Source organism: Aspergillus caelatus, assembly GCF_009193585.1.
Source record: "Aspergillus caelatus strain CBS 763.97 unplaced genomic scaffold BDV27scaffold_56, whole genome shotgun sequence".
Taxonomy (NCBI): Eukaryota; Fungi; Ascomycota; class Eurotiomycetes; order Eurotiales; family Aspergillaceae; genus Aspergillus; species Aspergillus caelatus.
Genome location: NW_022475319.1, coordinates 105,419 through 125,451, shown reverse-complemented (window position 1 = coordinate 125,451; position 20,033 = coordinate 105,419). Strand labels below are relative to the sequence as shown.

Sequence of the window (20,033 nt, the reverse complement as noted above, 5' to 3'; positions counted from 1 at the left end):
CTGCCATATTTCATAAATCGGCGTGTATCCACAGGAAAGTGCTGCTGAAAGTGCAATCCAAGATATTCGACGATGAGGCCGAAACCCAGCGTTAATTTATTACATTTGTAAGCTTAGAATGGCAACGTCTTCTGCAATTATCTCTTCTGCCGTTTAATTGATGGCTTGTTTATGTATTCATCGTTCGATAGGCTGAAATCGTTTACCTAGAATGACCGGGTGGTATACTTTCCTGAGACACGACAACTATAGTGGCTTACTTCACTGATGTACAATGGAAGATAAATAGCCCTATGCTTGAACCTATGAGTTTAAAGTTTAAAAAACCGTTGAGAAGTCTCCATACCGGAGCCAGCTGCCACGACCTCATCGGTAAAGTGAGGCTGATTATGAATAGATTGAAGAGACAAGACAAGATTAATGAAATAGATTCTAAATGTCCGTCATAACACCAAAGCCCAATGAGGCTATGTAGAGACGTCCGAACTCATTCCGTCTGAAATGTGGCTTATCCTCAACTCCCTCAACTCACTATGGGTAGGTCTTTTCTCTGCCAAGATCGCCTAATCTGCCTAGCCTAAACCCTCATTTCCTTCAGAAAACCATCCGCCAATGGATAATGTGGTCTTGTAGAGCCTGACCCAAGCAATACGAGGTTGGGCACTTGGCAGTCTATACATACCTCTGTTTATAAATTAGCGATCTACGCTTCGACCCATCTCTGTCGCGATGAACCTTCTTCCTCTTTTCGCTCCGTAATGTCTAGCCTGCCCGGCAGTATATACCGCATAGCTCCGTCGTAATGGTGTCGCAACCTTTTCTCACCAATCTCCTGCTCCTCTTCTCTATCTTCAGCAGCGGGTCCCTAGCCAGACGAGGCGGTGGAGGCGATACTGACAGCGACAGTGACGGTGGCGGTGACAGCAGTGGTGGAAGCGGAGGCAGTTCAGGTTCATCAGGATGCGGAACCACAAACAACCTTCTCAGTACGACGTACGTTGTGCCTAACAATGCCTGGAACTGGACATCCCAAGGCAGTAGATTCGCGGACGCCAGCCCAACAGTATATGACGGGACTTACTTCCAGGGAGAAGGATATCTTTCCTACAACATCACCGGTGGATCGCGATGTCGTGGCGCAAACGGGGAGCTTCGAATTCTAGGATACGCCTGGGTTGGACCACAACCGCCTTATCCTACGGGGCCCCTAAACTCCTTCATCGTTGGGTTCAAGGCTTGGGAATCAGACCAGCCAGTCAGCGAGATTCACACCGCCTATAAACCTATTAAATGGACAGAGACTAGTGTTTGCCCTATGGAACCGGATCTCGTTCGCATCGCCACGACTAGAGGTTGGATGGACTTGACAGCTCATACGTTTGGTGCCTCAGATGTGATGATCATGAATGTCTCTACGGATTCAACTCAATCGGCTGCCGTTCGTTTCAATGCTACTACAGCTTCTGACCCGAAACCAGAGATCGATGGAGGTGAGGGCTTGATTCGTCTCCCTGGACGTACTTGTTCGTCATACGGGCTACACATGGGTTGGCCCTCTACGACGATCTTGAATGGATCCGTGACAAACACTACCCTGGATCTCAGATTTACTGGTTCGGGTAACACCTCCTCCGATTATAAAAACTATAGAGGTACCGAGGATGAGTTGCATATCGAATTTAGTGTGACCTTTTCGGGGCAAATTGATAGTATCAATTCTACCAAGGTGTTGAATATTCAGTCGGGCAACCAGACTCTTGCATGGGTGCCGAATGACGGTGTCCACGTTCTGCCGGGTCGTTGGTGGTATGTGTTGATGTGGGTTGTTGGGATATATATAATGAGTTGGAATGATTACTACTAGTAGATATGAGGTACTATTGGGCTTATTGTACTCATAAATGTTCCTCTTTGAAGATTAATTGGAAGTATCGAAGTAATAAATTGGTTTGTACCTGCTGGCAAGACATGAACTTGAGCACGGTGGTCCTCAACTCCACCATTGTGAGAATATAGAGTCTGCGTCTCACAGACTGGACATGGTCTCCTATGTATTGAAAGCTTAATGTTTAGTTTTGTAATAATAGCAAGACCGCCACCAACGTCAGGGCCATGACAATGACATCATTTGAAATCCAAGATAAGATAAGAAGGATCAAACGCGCCCCGAGTCCATGCATCAACCAGAGCCACATTCAAACAAACAAACAACATTCATATTAATACTCAAACTCATAACCTCTCATTTACTTGTGCCTTAAACACCACACACAAGCCAAAGAAGAAAAGTTCAAATCAAGAACCACCTGCATCATGCCGAACAACACGTCCTCCTCCTCCCAAGACAGCGGCGTCACTGGTGCCGCCAAATTCGTAACCTCGACTCTCGGTAACACGGTCGGAGGCGTCTCTCGCACTGTCGGTGGGGTCACAGGTGCCGCTACTCGAGGACTCGGCGATACTATCACGAGCGCCACAGGAAGTGCCGGGAAGCCGTTGGGTGATGGACTGGGAAATCTTGGAACGGGAGTGGAAGACGGAGCAAATAGGGTTGCGAAAGGGGTGGAGAATGCTGGACAGTGGAAAAGCTAGATAGTTTGAAGCTCTGCTTGGCAGCTTGGGTCGGACATAGTACGATGTGGATGGGTAACTGGTCAGCTTTTGTTTTTTGTAATTTGCGATTTGATATCAAATTGACGTTGGATGGGAAGAGAGCGCATGAGATATCGCCGGTTGATCTTATTGATTCTAATTATTATTATTATTATTATTTTTTTTTTTTTGGGTTTTCTATATCTGTTGTTTGATAGTTCCCTGCAGCTATTGTGTACCTTTGTACCTTTGTATAATTGAAGATTGAGGATTCATACCATTCCTTCAGAGGTTCATATTGGATTGCCTTTAAAATTCTTTTCCAAGTAGTGACACATCCCAGTACCCTCATCATCAACGTCACGAGTACATACAGCATGCAGATGTAGATCAAACACACTCAACCCCCAAGCTCACAATCGTGGTATCCGCCTCGAAGCACTGCTTCTCACTATCGACGGCCACGGTCTGAAACAATCCAGACCCGCAATTCGCCCCGGTGTAGACATTCAACACAGGAGTTTTAGAATCATCGCAAGCCCCAGAAAATACATACGCGGTGAAAGACTTGATCGGAATATCTTCCACATTTGCGCAATAGGATGCCGCGATATTGGTAGCTGTGATGCTGGGACCGGTGCAGTTCTCATAAACATAGCCTGCATAGGAGACAAGCGGAGTAGCCATTGCTCCCATAGAGAGGGTTGGGAGGAAGGCCAAGGACTGTTGACGATCTGTTAAGCGCAAGCACGGGAGGGAGGATCATGATGTGTGGGGTTTACCTTGAACAGGATCGACTTCATTTTGGGTATAAAAGTACACTGTTCTAACAGGATGAGCAGATTTGTTTCGGCTATGTTGAAGGTAAATGAACCGCTTTTTATACCTAGGACAATTTGCGTCGTGTGGGGCATCTATAATAGTAGATTTTCTGAAGAACAACGGGGTTAGCCGAAATGGAGCTAAAATCTCACTGCAGTGAGCTGAAGAATCATTCGTACGCAGTGCCATCTCGTTTCTTTCCAGTCCCTTTAGATTTACTAATTCCCAACTCACGAATGCATTCATATACCCTGTATGCGTCCCTTAACTTGGGTACAGGGGATGAATCAATCATGTCCTAGCCGGTTTTGTATGAATTTTATTAAGGGTATACAGACACTCGCCATTGACGAATGACGCCTATACGAGCGTTACATTGTCGAGAAAAAGCCAAGGCTGACACCTTGCATTTCTACCTCAAGATTAGTCTGAAAATTTCCACTTTGGGGAAATGCTCTAATTGTAAACCATTCATAATCCTTTTATAATCATAAGCCATCGAAGCTGCCAGAATTAAACATGCCACATTAGTACTAGGGTCGCTGTCCGGGCTTATTTAGCGTTGTTTTCTGGCATGTCTTACCTCGTAAGTACCGTACGGGCCCACTATTGTCGGCTGAAGATAGTGGAGTGAAGAATGTCTAGCTGAAGTATCATTTCACATATATCGGCAAAGATGGAGCAGGGGCAGGCATATTCATAATTAGTGCCTGGGGTGTACTGCTAGACTGCAATAGTTGTCTGTCTGAACTACCTACTCAGTAGCGCTTCTATAAGCCATGGTAATGCCTGAGATACCTGCTAGTTAAACAGTTCTTGTTCACGTAATCACATCGCTTTACACTTCTAAATGTAGCCAGAGTGCTTGACTAACCCAGCTGATTTGGCCGCTATGTAGATATAGGTCTATTCAAAGCAAATCGATATCCATCGAACTACGAACCTAGCATATATTTGATCACGATATAGAAAGTTCCTGCACGGGAGTCAGAGCACTACTCTCAGGAAACATGGTGCTCCGAGTGTAGAAAATGAAGCATAACTCAGTACCTTCTCCATTTTGTCTGTAAGTTTTGTGGGAGAACTTCCTTTCTTTTGCAACCCAAGTCCACTCTAGCCCCATGAAATTAATAGAAAGAGACATTAAAGCTACAACGGTATTAACACTTCAGGTGCCTTTGATAGGAAATGGATCAGTTGGTCAATGACTCTTGGGAAGGACGTTCCAAAAAAGCAACAATGTCAAATAACCTGTAGATTTCTGCTTTGGTATTCATGTAAATGCTCTCGCTCCGGGAAGTAAGTGTTTCTTGTAATGTTTGAGGTAGGACGTTGACCAGGAATTTTTTACAGTCTATCCTTCGCATCTGGCTTCCGTGCTGACTCAACACCGTAAACCGGAAGAGGAGACTTTCGACGACCAGAGGTTTATCCCCGCTAGGCGATTTGGTGGGGATGAGGAAATGGCGGGTGCGATTTTGTACCTTGCTAGCCGGGCTGGTAGTTTTACGAATGGTTCTGTTCATGTCATTGATGGTGGTCGACTGTCGGTCATGACTGGCACGTATTAGGGTCAAACATCCAGGAGAGCTGAGTGAAGGGTATTACCCCATATGCGGGCGTAACAGCATAGTATAGAGACTATCACCATCTTCTCCATCCAAAACAACACTTTATGGCTTAAAATAGTTGTATACTACTTGGAATCTCCGTTGCCAGTACGTCTCTAGATAAAAGTAGAAAAGCGTCATGACATCAAAACTAATCCAAGAAAAAAGTTGGGCCTACTGCAAGCTATTTGAAACAAAATTATTATTTACATATCCACACCAAGCACTAATTACTATATAAGATCGGTTATAGTAGACACGGCCAAAACTATCCTAATATCCTCTCCTTCCTACTTTAAGTATCGAAGATATTTAGTTGATATAGCTACTATCAACCCACTGTGTCCAATCCGAGCCCAAAATGGTCGAGATAGCAACCGGCTCGCTCAGTTTCTCGGAGAAACTAGCACGTGTACCCTTTGCTCCAGTACCGGTGTTACCATACTCAGCGAAGGTAACATTCTCAGTGTTAGCTTGGGTAGTCGACCATTCAGACCAGCCAGCAGAGTTAATCACATCAGTCATGGAAGTCTTCTGGAAGAGAACGCGGGCGTACTGAGACCAGGGACGACCTGTGATTTAGGTTGTTAATAAAACCTGACGCGTGGGAGTACCGTTCCGATAAGGCTACAACGTACCGAGGTAGTAGGTGCCCGAGGGGACATCATTGCCATCAGCGGCAGCGACGGAGGACTTGTGAACCACGTAGTAGGACGAGTCAGTTTCGGAGGAGCGGCCGTTGGCGGTTATATAGCCGGAGCTGGGGCCCTTCAGGACACGGATGTCGCAATCATGGAACCAGGCACGGGCGTGCTGGCCAAAGATAAAATCACTGGATTAACAAATGAGTGTAAGTTATTTTCTTTGCGATCGGGCGAAAGAATACAGGGAGACATACACAGCACCCTCGATGAGGGTGTGGGCGTAGACCTGATTTCCGCTCTGGGCGAGAAGGGTATCTATGTAATGGGAGGTCAGTGCTCCAGCGCTCTTTGTTTCTATATTTGTTCTGCTGCTTACCTTGGTATCCGGTGAACTGGCACCCGTAGTATCCCTGACCATTGCCGTAGGCGCTCACGGCCAAGGCTTGGTGGCAGACTTGGCCGCAAGAGTTAATAATGTTGAGGTTGTAGATGGACGAGTTGGGGGAGTGGTTGCGAACGGTTGCTATCTTTACTGTAAGTACAATGGGAAAAAAACATAGGCTAGAGTGCAGCATGGGGTGCTCACCGGTCTCGTCATCATTAGCGACGTCAGCCAACTTAATGTTATGGGTGATGTTGACAAGGTTGCCCGTGTAGGTGGTGTCGCTAGAAATGGATTGTTAGTTGACAAGGTTCTTCGCTGCTTAGTATAGACTCTCCTGAACATACTCCTCTGTCTGACCGTAGATGATCAGCTTTCCAGCCAACGACGGGATGTACACCTGTTCGTCGTAGGTACCCTCCTCGATGAAGATGGTCTGCGTCGCAGTCTCGGTGGTGCTCAGGGCATTCACGGCCGCGCCAAGCTTTCCAATGACAGTTCGTCAGAGCATATCTAAAGGTTTTTGATCTGCGATTCCAACATGCTTACCGTGTCATAATCACCCCCAGACTTGGCAACGACGATCGCACCAGCAGGAGCTGTCATGCGGCTCGCGGCCAGGGCCGTCGCAGCAAAGAGACCGGACATCAAAAGTGATTTCACCATGGTTGTTACGTGGAAAGGATCGGCGAATCTAAGTTTGCTATTGATGGGGGGACTAGAGAGCGCGATGATACTTCATCTTTATAGGTGAGCATGTCTCACAGATGATCCATCATGGTCTATTGATTGATATAGATCAGGACCTCCTAGTGGAGACGCCGGTGGGGTTTCCTCAGAACATAGAGAACTCTATGTGAAATGGCTAAGAACGTTTAAGTAATTTGTCCGGCTATTAAAGAAGCTTCTTTAGGGCTAGTGGGCCCAACTCCTCCAACTTTCTCCTCAGTCACTTCCTCTTAATTAGAGCGAAGATTAGCACAATTAATTCAAACGATAGCAGGCCGGCCCAGTCCCTCCGAAGTATGATGTCCATCGCGATTTTAGCAAATATCAGAGTAGGAGGTTCACTTTGGCTTGGCAATTTTGAAGTGTCGGCTTTCTCAGCTTCCTGAAAGCTCCGAGACAGGGGGCTTTCCAGAACTCCGGAGATGTTTGAGCCTTGTGGGCCCAACTTCATTCCTCGTCGCCGACCAAACTCCGTCCCTAAATTGCTCCCGGCTTTTTCTTCCCCCTCCAACACTGTTCGTGAAACCAGATTGGTGGATTTTTCAAACCCAAGCATGGACAATATTCACCGCATGAAATCCACCCGGGAAAACCAATCTTCATCGTTGAACCTTAGGAAAAGGTTAATGAGCTTCAGTTCTCATTGCAATAGAAAACGCGCTGCTATCTCATGTTCTCCCCGGGACATCGATCCATCCACCAGCTCTACCCCTTATTGTTGTGAGGCCCATGTTCCCTTAGACCTTGCGCCATGCGATTTATAACCAGCTTCAAGGTATCTAGCACATCACGCAGAAGTCATTTTCGGTTACTAGATGTTTAAGGATAGGATCGACAAGTGGACCACAACGGAGTCCGTCATGGGTCATACAATCACTCAAGGAAGTTGTAGAATCTGTCTTTACGTCCAAACCTCGAAAAATGATACATTTGAAGACTGAGTACGACTTTGCAGAAAAGACTGGCGATACATGCCAGGCGAGAAAAAAAGAAGGCTACATTCATATGACATTCTATGTTGCCTCGAAAATAAATTATCTGGCAAAACCAGGATAATTATGACCTATGAAGACTGCTAGGCTTGTTAAAGCCCCATCTGCTAATATAGTCAAGAAAATAAAGGCCTGCTGCAGAGGTTGAGTTCCGCAGTGTCACTGCTATTCCCAAGGCACCAAGTGGAAGAAACTAATCCAATGCATTCACCCCTGACACGATATCCTATCCACGTACGAAATTAAATGTGGAGAGGAAATGAAACAATCAGAACAAGAGATAGATCAACACAGAGCCCAAAGATTCATGCACACTTACCTAGAGATCATTGTAGTTCAAAGCACCAATTTTCCGACCGAGAACTCCCAGAATCACTGAGCAGCCTCGAGGCCTTGCAGGAAGTGAAATCTCGTTGCTAGTTTCTTTGTTTTTGATAGAGTTCGCATCTCTCGTAAAAGACGTACCAGAAGCTTGGTCAGGACCAAACTGGGACCCAAAAATCCGAAGTTCACCATTCGATTCTGATTGCGCATGGCTCACCATGTTTCTTACCCGAGCCTTGAGAGATTCAGTGAAACGGTTCTTCAGCCCCCATGGAGACCATGCTCGGTGGGACGACACACATAAACATAGTCCAAGCCCTCTTTGCGAGTGTTAGGGCCGAGCAACAGCCTTTTGACGAATTGACCATAAGCTCCCCCAAATAAGTGTCTGCGACTGGAATCTGAGGTGTCCCATCCATGGTGTCGGTGTTTCTTGTTGTTCGATGACAATTACTAGATAAGAAAGGGAGATAGAAGGGAAAATACGGGTTGACTATAACAAGAGTTGAGTTTACTTGGTCAAGTATATTGTTTATCCAGGAGAGACACGAGGTATAAGCAACCAGCGAGAGGCAATTCTGACACTGCAGATCAGATTTAAAATCGAAACATTAACCAATGGATGTCTATGGACTGGGCATGATGGCCGATTAGCACACTTAGCTTACTTGTATCCATGCTTTCCGTGGTCTATAAATGCCCACTAGAGTCGCAGCTCATGGAGAGGTTCGTCAATGATGCCAGCATCAAGACAAGGCATCAGAAGACATCGCCTTATATGTAAAAAAGATGTAGCCATCAACATGGCGTATATTGAACCATCCAGAATACGAATAGAGTACATCACATAACAGAGAACAATTAGGGGGTCGCCAAGACGAGAATATGAAAGCGAGGTCCCCGATGGAGGGTGAATGGTCCAGAGCTGTGGCGTGCCGTAGCGAGTTTAAATACAGTCATCAGTAACATGACTTGTATTTTTATACATATTCTATATATTCTCATATCGTTAGCATATTACTACGTGACCCTATGTGAAAAGACAGGCCAGCTTACATGGGAGCTTTCTCGTTGTTTAACAAATTGAAGATGAAATGCGTGATCTATCAGTAAGTAATTGATATTCATGTGAAATATGTTTTATCCTATGAATCAAGGTCTTATAATATCATAGAAATGCATTATAGTAGCAAATCAAGCAATATATTAGATTTGACTCCCTGAATTTGATTCCCGGCGATTGCATAAACTGTATCTGTCTTCTTTTATCGCAAAGAAGTTAAGGGGTGAATATAGCATTTCGAGGATAGTTTTCGTATATCACCTATAATAAATCCTTAGAAAGTAGTAAGATAGTATCAGTAAGTACCACGTAGTGTATACGTTGCCTCACCTGTTATGCCTGCTGCTAGATCTAAGGTTGTAAAGGAATATCGTGAGCAAAAAATTCCATAGTGTCTAAGGAAAATAACATGTCAAATTATATTGGCCATCTATCTAACTCTAACCTGTAACACTATCGGTGTATACATCTTTATGTGATATGATATACCTTCTAAGTCTTCGGTATCTCTGTCCAACATAATACTCTCTGGACTTTCTCGCAGATGATTGTAGATGGACTCAAATATATCGCTACGGCTTTGTTGCTCATGGTCACAGGGTCTATCAAATAGATAATTAGTGCAGTACTTTTAGATCTCCACATCATATTGATATTCAGCACAAAGTCTGTTCAAGAATTGTTCTTTCCATGTTCTAGTTCGATATTTTTAAGCCTCATAGAATCTTTTCTTGCCACAGCCCTAGTGACATTTCTATGAGAATGTATTGTAGCATATTGAAATGAGACGGACATACTCATTTCGTACTGCTGTCCCTGTCGTTTAAAAATTCACGACTTCTTACTAAGTCAAAATAAGTGAAATCCCAGGCTTACCATAACCCCACAATCTCGGCGAGATCTCCGAGGTCATCAGTCGAAGTACTTAACCCCGCATGTACCAGGATTCAGCCTGAATATCTCTTTAGATCATCATGCATTTTTAGTAAAGTCTAGAATCAAGGTATATCATATGTTGATGCAACTTTCTCCACCAATCTCCAAGCAACTTCGAGCCGGATTCCAAATAATGCATGTTTACCGTCTTGAAGAAGGCAAATAGAAGCTAAGCAACGCCAGTGTAATTTATCCCTCATTATTCATTTAGCCGCATATACCATGAGGGCTAGAGAACCCTTTGTAACAGTGTTTTCAGTGAAGGTTACGCGTGTGAAAGACAAACCACAGTCCTCTGCCTAATGCTTTGATATCCTGCAGGGGGTTATTATTAACGCTTCTAAGAGCTGGGTGATCTCCTTCGTCATTAAAAACCTAGGTGTCGTCACTTTACTCGTTAGATGTTCTTACTCTTGCCATAGAAACAGAGATGCGGTTACGATTGCGCCTCCTATGTTCCTACCCACTATTCTTGCTCCTCAACCTAGTAGTGATTTATGGATTTGTCGATGCATCTCCAAAGAGGGCAATAAATGCAGTTAATTCTAACCATGATGAGAGATCGGGGCCGGCTCAAAATATGGTATGGAGACTGGAGTAATAAAGCACACTAGGGGATTTAGGTACAGCATCTAATAACTGCTGACAGGTCACCTGGGATCAACACTCTCTCCTCATCAACGATGAGCGTATCATGGTCTTCTCAGGCGAATTCCACCCTTTCCGCCTTCCTGTTCCTGATTTATGGCTAGATGTCTTCCAGAAGATCAAGAGCATGGGTTTCAATGGTGTCTCCTTCTACACCGACTGGGGTCTTTTGGAAGGCAACCCTGGGAACGTTATGATCGGCCACAACGGTATTGATAATAACACTGATATCTGGACTCTCGATGAGTTCTTTGCTGCTGCATCTGAGGCCGGCATCTATCTCATTGCACGGCCCGGTCCATATATCAATGCCGAAACCTCTGCTGGAGGCATTCCTGGATGGGTCCTACGCATTAAAGGGGCCATTCGATCAATGAGTTCAGATTATGTGGATTCCATCAAGAACTACATGTCGACGGTTGGAAAAATCATTGCCGATGCACAGATTACGCGAGGAGGGCCAGTTATCATGGTCCAGCCGGAAAATGAGTATACTACCTGGCCAGGGCTGACAGAGGAAGAATTTCCATCGCAGATGAACCGTGAAGTTATGGCGCTGATGGCGGAAGAGTTGCGTGCTGTGGGGGTGGAAGTACCCATGGCAATGAATGACAACGAAGTGAAAGGATATTTTGCACCAGGAACTGGACTTGGTGAGGTGGATATCTATGGAATTGATGCTTACCCCATGCGGTATGACTGTACGTGCATGCTCCTGTTATGATGACTTATTGGAACAAGCGAGGAGCTAATTACATTAAGGTGCACATCCGGATGTTTGGCCAACGTACAGGTTTCCTTACGATTGGAATGTCCTGCACAAAGAGCAGAGTCCGATGACACCGTTTACAATTATGGAGTTTCAAGGAGGGTCAGGTGGGGGGTGGTAAGTCCTACGGCGTACATACTCTTGTGTGCCCCTGGAACAAATTACTCTCAGAAAGATCACTAATCTAAATGTAATCAGGGGAGGAGTCACAGAGGAAGGATGTGCAATGCTGGTCAATCACGAAGCTTCTCGAGTCGTATACAAGAACAATTACAGCTTTGGGGTCAAGATCTTCAACATCTACATGGTGAGACATGCGCAACGCTGGATCTCTAACGACGTCATACTGATTTTCACTAGACCTACGGTGGTACCAACTGGGGAAATCTAGGATACCACGGAGGTTATACATCGTATGACTACGGTGCCTCCATCGCGGAGGACCGAACTCTCACACGCGAAAAGTACAGCGAACAGAAACTTCAAGCCAACTTCTTCAAAGTATCACCAGCCTATCTAACGGCAACCCCAGGGACTGGGCAGAATGGGTCGTACACAGAGAACCCGCGAATTGCTGTCACTCCACTGGTTGGAAATGGCACCGAAACAAACTTCTACGTCATTAGACATGCGGATTTTACGTTCACGGGGAACGCAAGATACACACTGACTGTGTCGACCAGTATCGGCAACGTCACCATCCCACAGCTCCATAATACAAAATTGTCATTGAACGGACGTGATTCCAAGTTACACGTGACAGATTACGATGTTGGAGGCATCAACATGATCTATTCCTCGGCGGAAGTATTGACTTGGGCACATGGCCTTGGCTCAACTCGGGTACTCGTACTATATGGTGGAGAGGATGAATTGCATGAGGTTGCCTTCTCGCAGGCCTTATCCAAACCAGTCATTCTCGACGGTCCAACTTCTGGGATTACAATCGAACAACAAAACGGCGCATGGATCATTCAATGGAGAGTAACCGCTATTCCCACGGTGATACAAATCGGAGACCTTGAGCTTCACCTTCTATGGCGTAATGATGCGTACGATTACTGGGTAATGGAAGTACCAGCTGTGGAACCTATAGGCAACTACAGTTCTCCATCAAAAGATCTCATCATTGTGAAAGCAGGGTACCTCGTCCGGAGCGCATCAATTCAGAACAACCACCTAGTTTTGAGTGGAGATATCAATGCAACCACCACCATTGAGGTCATATCCACACCACAAGAGGTACAAGGTGTATTATTTAATGATCAATTGCTCAATACGACGCTTTCATCCAGCAGAAAACTTCTTGGGAGCATTCAGTATAATCCACCCACAATTTCCCTTCCGTCTCTCCATGATCTCGAATGGAGATATCTTGATTCCCTTCCGGAGATTGATCCCTCGTACGATGACCAGGCCTGGACAGTTCTCAATCAATCCTGGAGTAACGACCCTCGGGATCTCACTACTCCAACCTCGCTTTATGCTCTTGACTATGGCTACCACACTGGGTCTCTCATTTACCGAGGGCACTTTATTGCTAACGGGCAGGAGAGATCCCTTTTCCTAAATATCTCTGGCGGGTCAGGCTTTGGGTATTCCATCTGGCTGAACGATAATTATCTCGATTCTTGGGAAGGAAGCAGCGATACTTCATTTTATGCGCAGAACATCTCACTTGTTCCCACTGCTAGCAATGCGGCTCTCTCTTCGGGAAAACCTTACACCATCAGTATATTAATAGACCACATGGGGTACGACGAGGAGGCCCCAGGAACAGACGCTATCAAGTTTCCCCGCGGCATCTTAGACTACTCCCTTTCTGGCCATGAGCATCAATCCGACCTCCGCTGGAAGATGACGGGAAACCTTGGCGGCGAGCAGTATCGCGAGCTCATCCGTGGTCCTCTCAACGAGGGAGCCATGTTCGCCGAGCGACAAGGCTACCATCTACCCCATCCCCCGAGTGATACATGGGAAACGCGAAGTCCGTTTACTAAAGGGATAGAGAAGTCAGGAGTCGGGTTTTTCACCACATCCTTTCCCCTGGATCTACCAAAAGGATACGACATTCCACTGCGGTTTGTATTTGCATTCAATGGCTCAACGGACGGCGTACATACGCGCAATTATCGCTGCCAACTCTATGTGAACGGCTTTCAATTTGGGAAATTTGGTACGTCGTAGAATATCTTCTACCTTCTCTATGATACGTCCTACGATATACATCTACTTATATTGTACTTGCTAATCTCAATCAGTCAACAATCTCGGTCCGCAAACGGATTTCCCAGTGCCCGAGGGAATTCTCAACTACAACGGGATCAACTATATAGCAGTGACACTGTGGGGCCTGGACGGGGGAGCGATGCTTGGGCCAGAGGGTTTGCAACTTGTGGCGTCGCGGCCTATTTGGTCAGGATATCGGAAACCGGTTGCGGTGGAGTGGCCAGGATATGTGAAGCGAGAGGGGGCATACTAAATTGGGATGTTCGGCATGTTGCTTTGTCCAGGGTGTCATAGCGCTGAAGCTTTTGTTATCAAAGCTTTCTCAGATCATATAATTCCTATCAATATATACTAGAAGACCCTTACGTCCTTTCTGGGGCAACTTTTGACCCTAGTATTCGGCCCAGCAAAGACAAAGTTGTTCTCCGGAAGCTGGGCCCACATGTTGAATCAGCAAATAAGCCAAGTTCCCATTTGAAACCAACAAAGCGACTTCTTTGGTGTAGAAATATACTAAAATTTTAATGTAATCTCCGAGAAAAGCATATAATCTAGCCCTTTCTTTTCATTATTCCCCTTCAAAAACAAAAAAAAATTACTCTCACTGACCTAATACATCATACTAGGTAGCAACAGCTTTCTCATCACTACTCCAGAGTGAATAGAAGGTTCTTTGTTTCCAATATAGCCAATAAATTGATTCCTAGCACAGGACCTAAGTTGTCCCAGTCACTAAACCAGCTCCGAATGCGTTGATTCTAGCACAATCTGACCCTTTATGAAAACGGAGTAGGCAATATACTGTTGTCTAGTCCTTGGGCCAAATTCAAGGTACCTAGTCGAGGGTAAAGGGATGAAAGGATAACAAGCTTTGCAAAAACTTTGTCAAGAAATGCAATATCACCAACCGATATATCTCAATCAGTGATACAACTCTAATGTAATCACTAAACTACAATCATATACTGAGACTCCATCGAAACATCTAAAAGGTTTCTCTCCAATCTTCGGTAAGGTCAGTAATTCTTGACTCAAACTCTTGATATAAACTGATTGTATTATTGAGTTGGGGCACTGCGTTCAAAGGGCTTACATTAGTCGGGCAACCGTGAAGGATGTGAGACACTCCCTTTGGCCTCAGGTAGTACAATTATCAAGATAATCTTCTATAGGTAAACGAATGCAGATTATAATGATGTTCGCGCTTTTAAAAAAAATTTTCCTTCTAAGTTTATTCAACTACGCCCTGAATACTGAACAATTATAGTAACTTTATATAGATGCACAAAAGCTTAAAGGACTACTTCCGAAACAGTCGCCCAGTGCCCCAAGCCGTTTCGACAAAGGAAACAAGGACCTCTCTTACGGCATATCATTAGTGTTGATTGGCTCAGGTGACTAATTTTAGCCCACTACATAATCAAACGCTGGTTGAACACAACTAGAGACTTGAAGTACTGAATACCTCTTTTCTATATAAATCCCCTAACTGAAGCCCATGCGAGGTCTTCCCTAAAGCATCTTTTCTCTAATTATCCTTTCCACTTTCTTCCCGTCTTTCCTTCATATATATATCCTCTTTTTTTTATTGGTATTCTCGGCCTCTACAGCAAACATGTATCGCGCTTGGATTATGATAACTTTAATCCTATCAGTTTTGGCTGCGACTCAGGGCACAGGCGAGAGCTCCACAGCAGGCGAGGGTTTCAAAGGTGGCCTACGCCGTGTTGGATCAAAAATTGGGGGATCAATCAGACACCCCAAAAGGGAGCTTTACGTGTGTTCAAAAGTTGAGGCAACCATGCTACAGCAATTCGATCGCATTAGATGGCACATTGTGGCACAGTGTCCACACCGAGATATCGGCAGACTCACCAAACCCAAACCCCAGAAAGACGGCGAGAATCAGCAGGGCAGCAAACCCCAAGGTGGTAATAACCCCAATGAAAACATGGGTATTGCTGTTTCAAGGCTTCCCTTGGATAAATGTCTTGGTTGGGATGAGCAAAATGGACAATTTACTTGGACGGCTGAGTACGTATATTGTTCAATGTTATATATTCATTTCTCGAGTTATGATGGATAGCTAATGAGCCTAGTGGAAATGGCATTGAGAAAGGTCACTGCTCAGAATGTAAAGTAGAGGAAGGGGAACCTGTACCGAAAGTGGAGACAGGGAAAGGGAAGTCCCCAGAAAGAGGGATGTCATCCACACTCTCCTGTAAATGTGACAAGAAGAAAGGGGAGGTAGGTAAAGCTGATGTAAAATTCTACTTGGGTGAGTATTCTCCATGCCAGGGTTGAGACTGTTTTCTAACTGAAAGGCTATAGTTGGGAAGCTGAAAGTCGAAAGCAATGGTGTGATCAGTTGTCATGGATACAAGGAGAAAATGCGTGCGAACATTGATTAAATATATTTATTATCCTTCAGATGTTTCTCTGTGTATTTAGTTGGGATTAGTCTCGAGTGCTGTTGATGGATCAAAATATCGTTCTAGAAGAGGTTGCTAGGTTCATGTGTAGGGAACATGCAGGTTCGGAGCTTATATCGAAGCTTGTCAACCATATTAGATAAGAACGTGTACTATTATAGATTTCTTCTCGATGAAAAAATATTAGAATGGTAATCTGTAGTAGCCGTTAAATAATTAACCATAGCATCTTCATACTCCTATCTTCCCGTTATGTTTCTAGAGCCTCGAGGTCAGCACATAATGCAAACAATATTATACAATTATAGCAGCCATAACTTTCTAGCATTATTATGCATCACGATTCACATTTGCTTGATAGAATCAAACCTCAAAACTATCTTCTACCAGCCGAAGTAGGCAGGCGCATTCTAGGATGCACATGACATTGAAATAAAGAAGTTTCGGCAGCTGGCAAGTGGCCACTCTCATGGCGAGCAATAAGAGTCTAGCTCATATGGTGATTCACTGTTCGCTCTACCGTTGTGGCGATTTTGTGGGACATACAGCGATTATGGCCAATTGTTAGGGAATGGTATTGAATTTTCAAAGAGATCATGAATGAGCTTTCCGGATTCGAGACTAGGTAGCTGAGGTGGGATTCGCATATATAAACGCGCCATATCTTCTCTCTAGACGGCATTCTTCCTTGCTCTGGAAATATCTCTGCAACCCTCTACTTACTTCTCTCCACTCCAAAAAAATCAAATTAGGTAAAGTTACAAAACTATTCAGGTTGAACATCCCTTCCACTAAACAAGACCCGCGCTCTTCTACTCTGTCTTTAACCACCCAAGCGAGAAAACTCTTCCTCATCTAGCTATCGCCATATTTTGTCGAAACCCATATCCTACGATCAAAAATGAAGCTCATTTCCGTTTTCCTCGCCATCCTTGCCGCCACTTCTGTGCATGCTATTCCTTTGCCTACCTCCACTACTGCTCCGGCTGAAGTTGAAGATAATGTTCTCCCCCGCGGCCGCGTTCCCTCCAAGTGGTGTTTTGGAACATCCCAGGGATGTCGTTGACTCAACGGGATACGGATATCGGGATTTGAATGTTGCTGATATGACAGTTTGGGTTTTCTCTTTATCTGCTTACATTGTTTGTGTTGGCTATCTGTGTGTTTACATGTCTGAGACGTTAACTGAAGTTACTACTGTTGTACTGTTCCAAGTGAAGTTGTCGATAGGAAGATAAGAAATAGTTAAGACAAAGAGAGTGGCAACAACCGAGAGACGTGAAGGTTTGATTGTTGTTTCGTGCTTTGCCGTTTCCATAACCAGATTAATATGAATGTTGGTGCATTGAATCTTTTTTGCTTTACGAGTAGAATAAATGGAGTTTACTCAGGAGCTGAATGCCGTCTTTAAGACAAAATATAAGAGTTTAATACACTCTACAGGGACATTGGTAACTAGCGGTCTCTATGTATATCTCAATGTTGTTACTTAGAAGATTAAATCGATATTATGACTGAGACTCCGGTAGGTATATTTTATAAGTTTGTTACAATCATGAGCTCGGGTAAATCTATTCATGGATGGTTAAACGCAAGGCATCACAAGAGCCAGTTTAGTTCGCGTATGTTCCTCTTCAGCTATCGTGCACCTCTAATGATAAAGACAAGGTCAATCATGACTACTACTGCCTGAGCTATATAAAAACCTCGGGAATCAACTTGGCTCTAGCGGTTACAAATGCCTGCGAGGGTTGAATGTCGTCTGAGATGGTCAATCGTCTTCCCGCTGATAGAAAACCAAAGAGGTATATCACTATTTCGGCTGACCGAAGAGTCATAGCAATCCAATAGCTAATCCGCTAGAAAACCAGGCGGTCTGAAAAGGGGGGTAAAAGTCAATATACAACATCTGATATGATGTAGTATGTGGATTAACTGCCAATTCTGCCCTTCAAGGCAGTCAAACAGAAATACTAATCCTGTGAGAATAAAGACCTCCTATGCCTCTGTACCTCTAAATTATATGCAAAAAAAAAAAACTGGAAAGGAGACGAAATCTAACACATTATGAGAGATGATAGACGAATATAGGCATAGAATAGAAACAATCTATTAAAAATTACTTAAATACTAAATCGCCAGTATATAGCTTCAACAAAACCAAGCTGATAGGGAGCCTATTCTCTATACCCTATAATCGTGCGTGATAGTGTGACAGTCTTGAATAACGCAGAATATCTGAAAAACAACAGAACAAATAGTAAGTGCGATACTAGAAATTCTTGGACAGTCTTGTTGACTTAAGTAGTTGCCTGGCATCAATATTACCGTGGTAAGCTCTATAAAAACTGAACTTAGCTTATCTATGCAACAAGCCATGCGTATTGAGAATGCAGGTACGCAATATGCATTTATCAATCACATGTAAGATTTTCAACGGGGGGCGCAGTTAGAAAGACCAAGATGCAGGATCTACCCTATGCGGTATATTGCTACTGTCCTAAGCGAATAAAGAGTAGGTTGAAGGCTGTGCATATCTTGGTATTTCCCCACACGTGTAGTGATCTGCACCGTGAACAAGTGGCTTTGCCTCGTATCTGAGTCTTGGCTGATGCCATCCGTAAGGGACTGAACGCCTAACCAACATCAAAATAAATATCGATTCTATTTAAGCAGCATAGATGACCAGTAAATAATCTGCAATAACACATTACTTACGATGACCCATGACCCTACCTGCTTGAGAAAATTAGCCCGTTGAAGCAACCATAGCTTTCCTTACCACACACACACACACACACACACACAAGATGCATACATCGCGCACTATAATTTGCCTGCGATTCACCGCGGTGATCAGCTCCCTCGCCGCGCTGATAGCTTTCGGGTATTCCCAATCAATGTTTGAAGGCGACATGGTAATCGTGGAAGACTTGGGCAGTGCGGCGGTCAGCCCAGTCACCGGAGCGGTCAGTATCTGATTAAATGTCTAATTCACGTAGACAGGTTGCTGATGCTATACTACAGGCCGAGTACACCTTTGTTTGGTCGCTGATAATAGCATCTATCGAATTATCCCTTCCCGTCCCGATCCACCCAGCCATCTATCTTACTTTTGACCTTTGCGCGTGGGCCGCGCTGGTGGCCACCCTGATAGTATACCTGGCGGTTCAGGAACCATATTATACCAGAGGATATAGCTGCGGAGTCAACGGTGGACGTAATTGTGATGGACAGCTCGTGGCTAACGTCGAGCATTTCGGTACGGCCATGGCATTTATTGCTGTGTAGGTTAACTCCCGCCTGTTCCAGATTCTCTCGCTAACTGATGGACTAGTATCATCCATTTTGGGTTTTTCGTTTGGGCATGTCGTGCAACCCATAAGACGCGGAAAAGCCACTCAAAGGATCAGGATATAGCTCTCAACCATACCGTGTGAGATTGATACGAGGTGCTTCACAGACATTTTCACCATATTATGGCGGTATGAATTTGGTATGACATTGATGGCTCAGCCTCGCTTTCGAGGAGCTGGGGTGCTTTGAACGAATGTGGCAGCGTCGTGATGATGTTTCCTATTTATATACGATGTTTATATTTTATAATGTTTAATAGCTAATTTATATTTAATCAAACCACGCATATTGTTTTCTTTGGCATTGGACTATACATCTTGGAAAGTTTGATGAAACTTTCTTTCAATCATCACTTCCCTGGTATGGAGTCAGACTAGTCAGCTTAACCACTAGACAAATCTTCAGGTGTGTTATCGACATCTGCGCAAGGCAACACCGTTTTGGATGATGCAGCCGAGTGGACCCGGAGGTATATGCTTACTTTCCAGATATTAGAGATTTACC

At 44.5% G+C, this 20,033-nt stretch overlaps 6 protein-coding genes across 6 annotated transcripts; 4 read left to right on the top strand and 2 right to left on the bottom strand.

Annotated features, from left to right (window-relative positions):
* Positions 1-802: 802 nt before the first annotated feature.
* BDV27DRAFT_171109 (uncharacterized protein) lies at positions 803-1,864 on the top strand (the record flags this gene model as incomplete). Its single annotated transcript, XM_032075510.1, has 1 exon — positions 803-1,864. One exon carries the CDS (start codon positions 803-805, stop codon positions 1,862-1,864), a length of 1,062 nt encoding a protein of 353 aa, XP_031929235.1.
* Positions 1,865-2,295: 431 nt separating this feature from the next.
* Positions 2,296-3,395, bottom strand: BDV27DRAFT_143872 (uncharacterized protein; the record flags this gene model as incomplete). The annotated part of the gene is made up of 4 exons (XM_032070172.1): positions 2,296-2,588; position 2,939; positions 3,010-3,315; positions 3,375-3,395. 4 exons carry the CDS (start codon positions 3,393-3,395, stop codon positions 2,296-2,298), a joined length of 621 nt encoding a protein of 206 aa, XP_031929234.1.
* Positions 3,396-5,336: 1,941 nt separating this feature from the next.
* BDV27DRAFT_156232 (pectin lyase fold/virulence factor) lies at positions 5,337-6,716 on the bottom strand (the record flags this gene model as incomplete). Its single annotated transcript, XM_032072288.1, has 7 exons — positions 5,337-5,596; positions 5,663-5,856; positions 5,923-5,983; positions 6,045-6,191; positions 6,255-6,334; positions 6,398-6,534; positions 6,600-6,716. 7 exons carry the CDS (start codon positions 6,714-6,716, stop codon positions 5,337-5,339), a joined length of 996 nt encoding a protein of 331 aa, XP_031929233.1.
* A 4,059-nt stretch (positions 6,717-10,775) lies between these two features.
* On the top strand, positions 10,776-13,993 carry BDV27DRAFT_171106 (glycoside hydrolase family 35 protein; the record flags this gene model as incomplete). The annotated part of the gene is made up of 5 exons (XM_032075509.1): positions 10,776-11,443; positions 11,505-11,628; positions 11,710-11,818; positions 11,872-13,687; positions 13,773-13,993. Exons 1-5 carry the CDS (start codon positions 10,789-10,791, stop codon positions 13,991-13,993), a joined length of 2,925 nt encoding a protein of 974 aa, XP_031929232.1. The 5' UTR covers positions 10,776-10,788.
* A 1,362-nt stretch (positions 13,994-15,355) lies between these two features.
* BDV27DRAFT_156230 (uncharacterized protein) lies at positions 15,356-16,151 on the top strand (the record flags this gene model as incomplete). Its single annotated transcript, XM_032072287.1, has 3 exons — positions 15,356-15,774; positions 15,840-16,018; positions 16,072-16,151. 3 exons carry the CDS (start codon positions 15,356-15,358, stop codon positions 16,149-16,151), a joined length of 678 nt encoding a protein of 225 aa, XP_031929231.1.
* Positions 16,152-18,959: 2,808 nt separating this feature from the next.
* BDV27DRAFT_125779 (uncharacterized protein) lies at positions 18,960-19,806 on the top strand. The gene is made up of 3 exons (XM_032066410.1): positions 18,960-19,141; positions 19,200-19,459; positions 19,510-19,806. Exons 1-3 carry the CDS (start codon positions 18,983-18,985, stop codon positions 19,610-19,612), a joined length of 522 nt encoding a protein of 173 aa, XP_031929230.1. The 5' UTR covers positions 18,960-18,982; the 3' UTR covers positions 19,613-19,806.
* Positions 19,807-20,033: the final 227 nt, after the last annotated feature.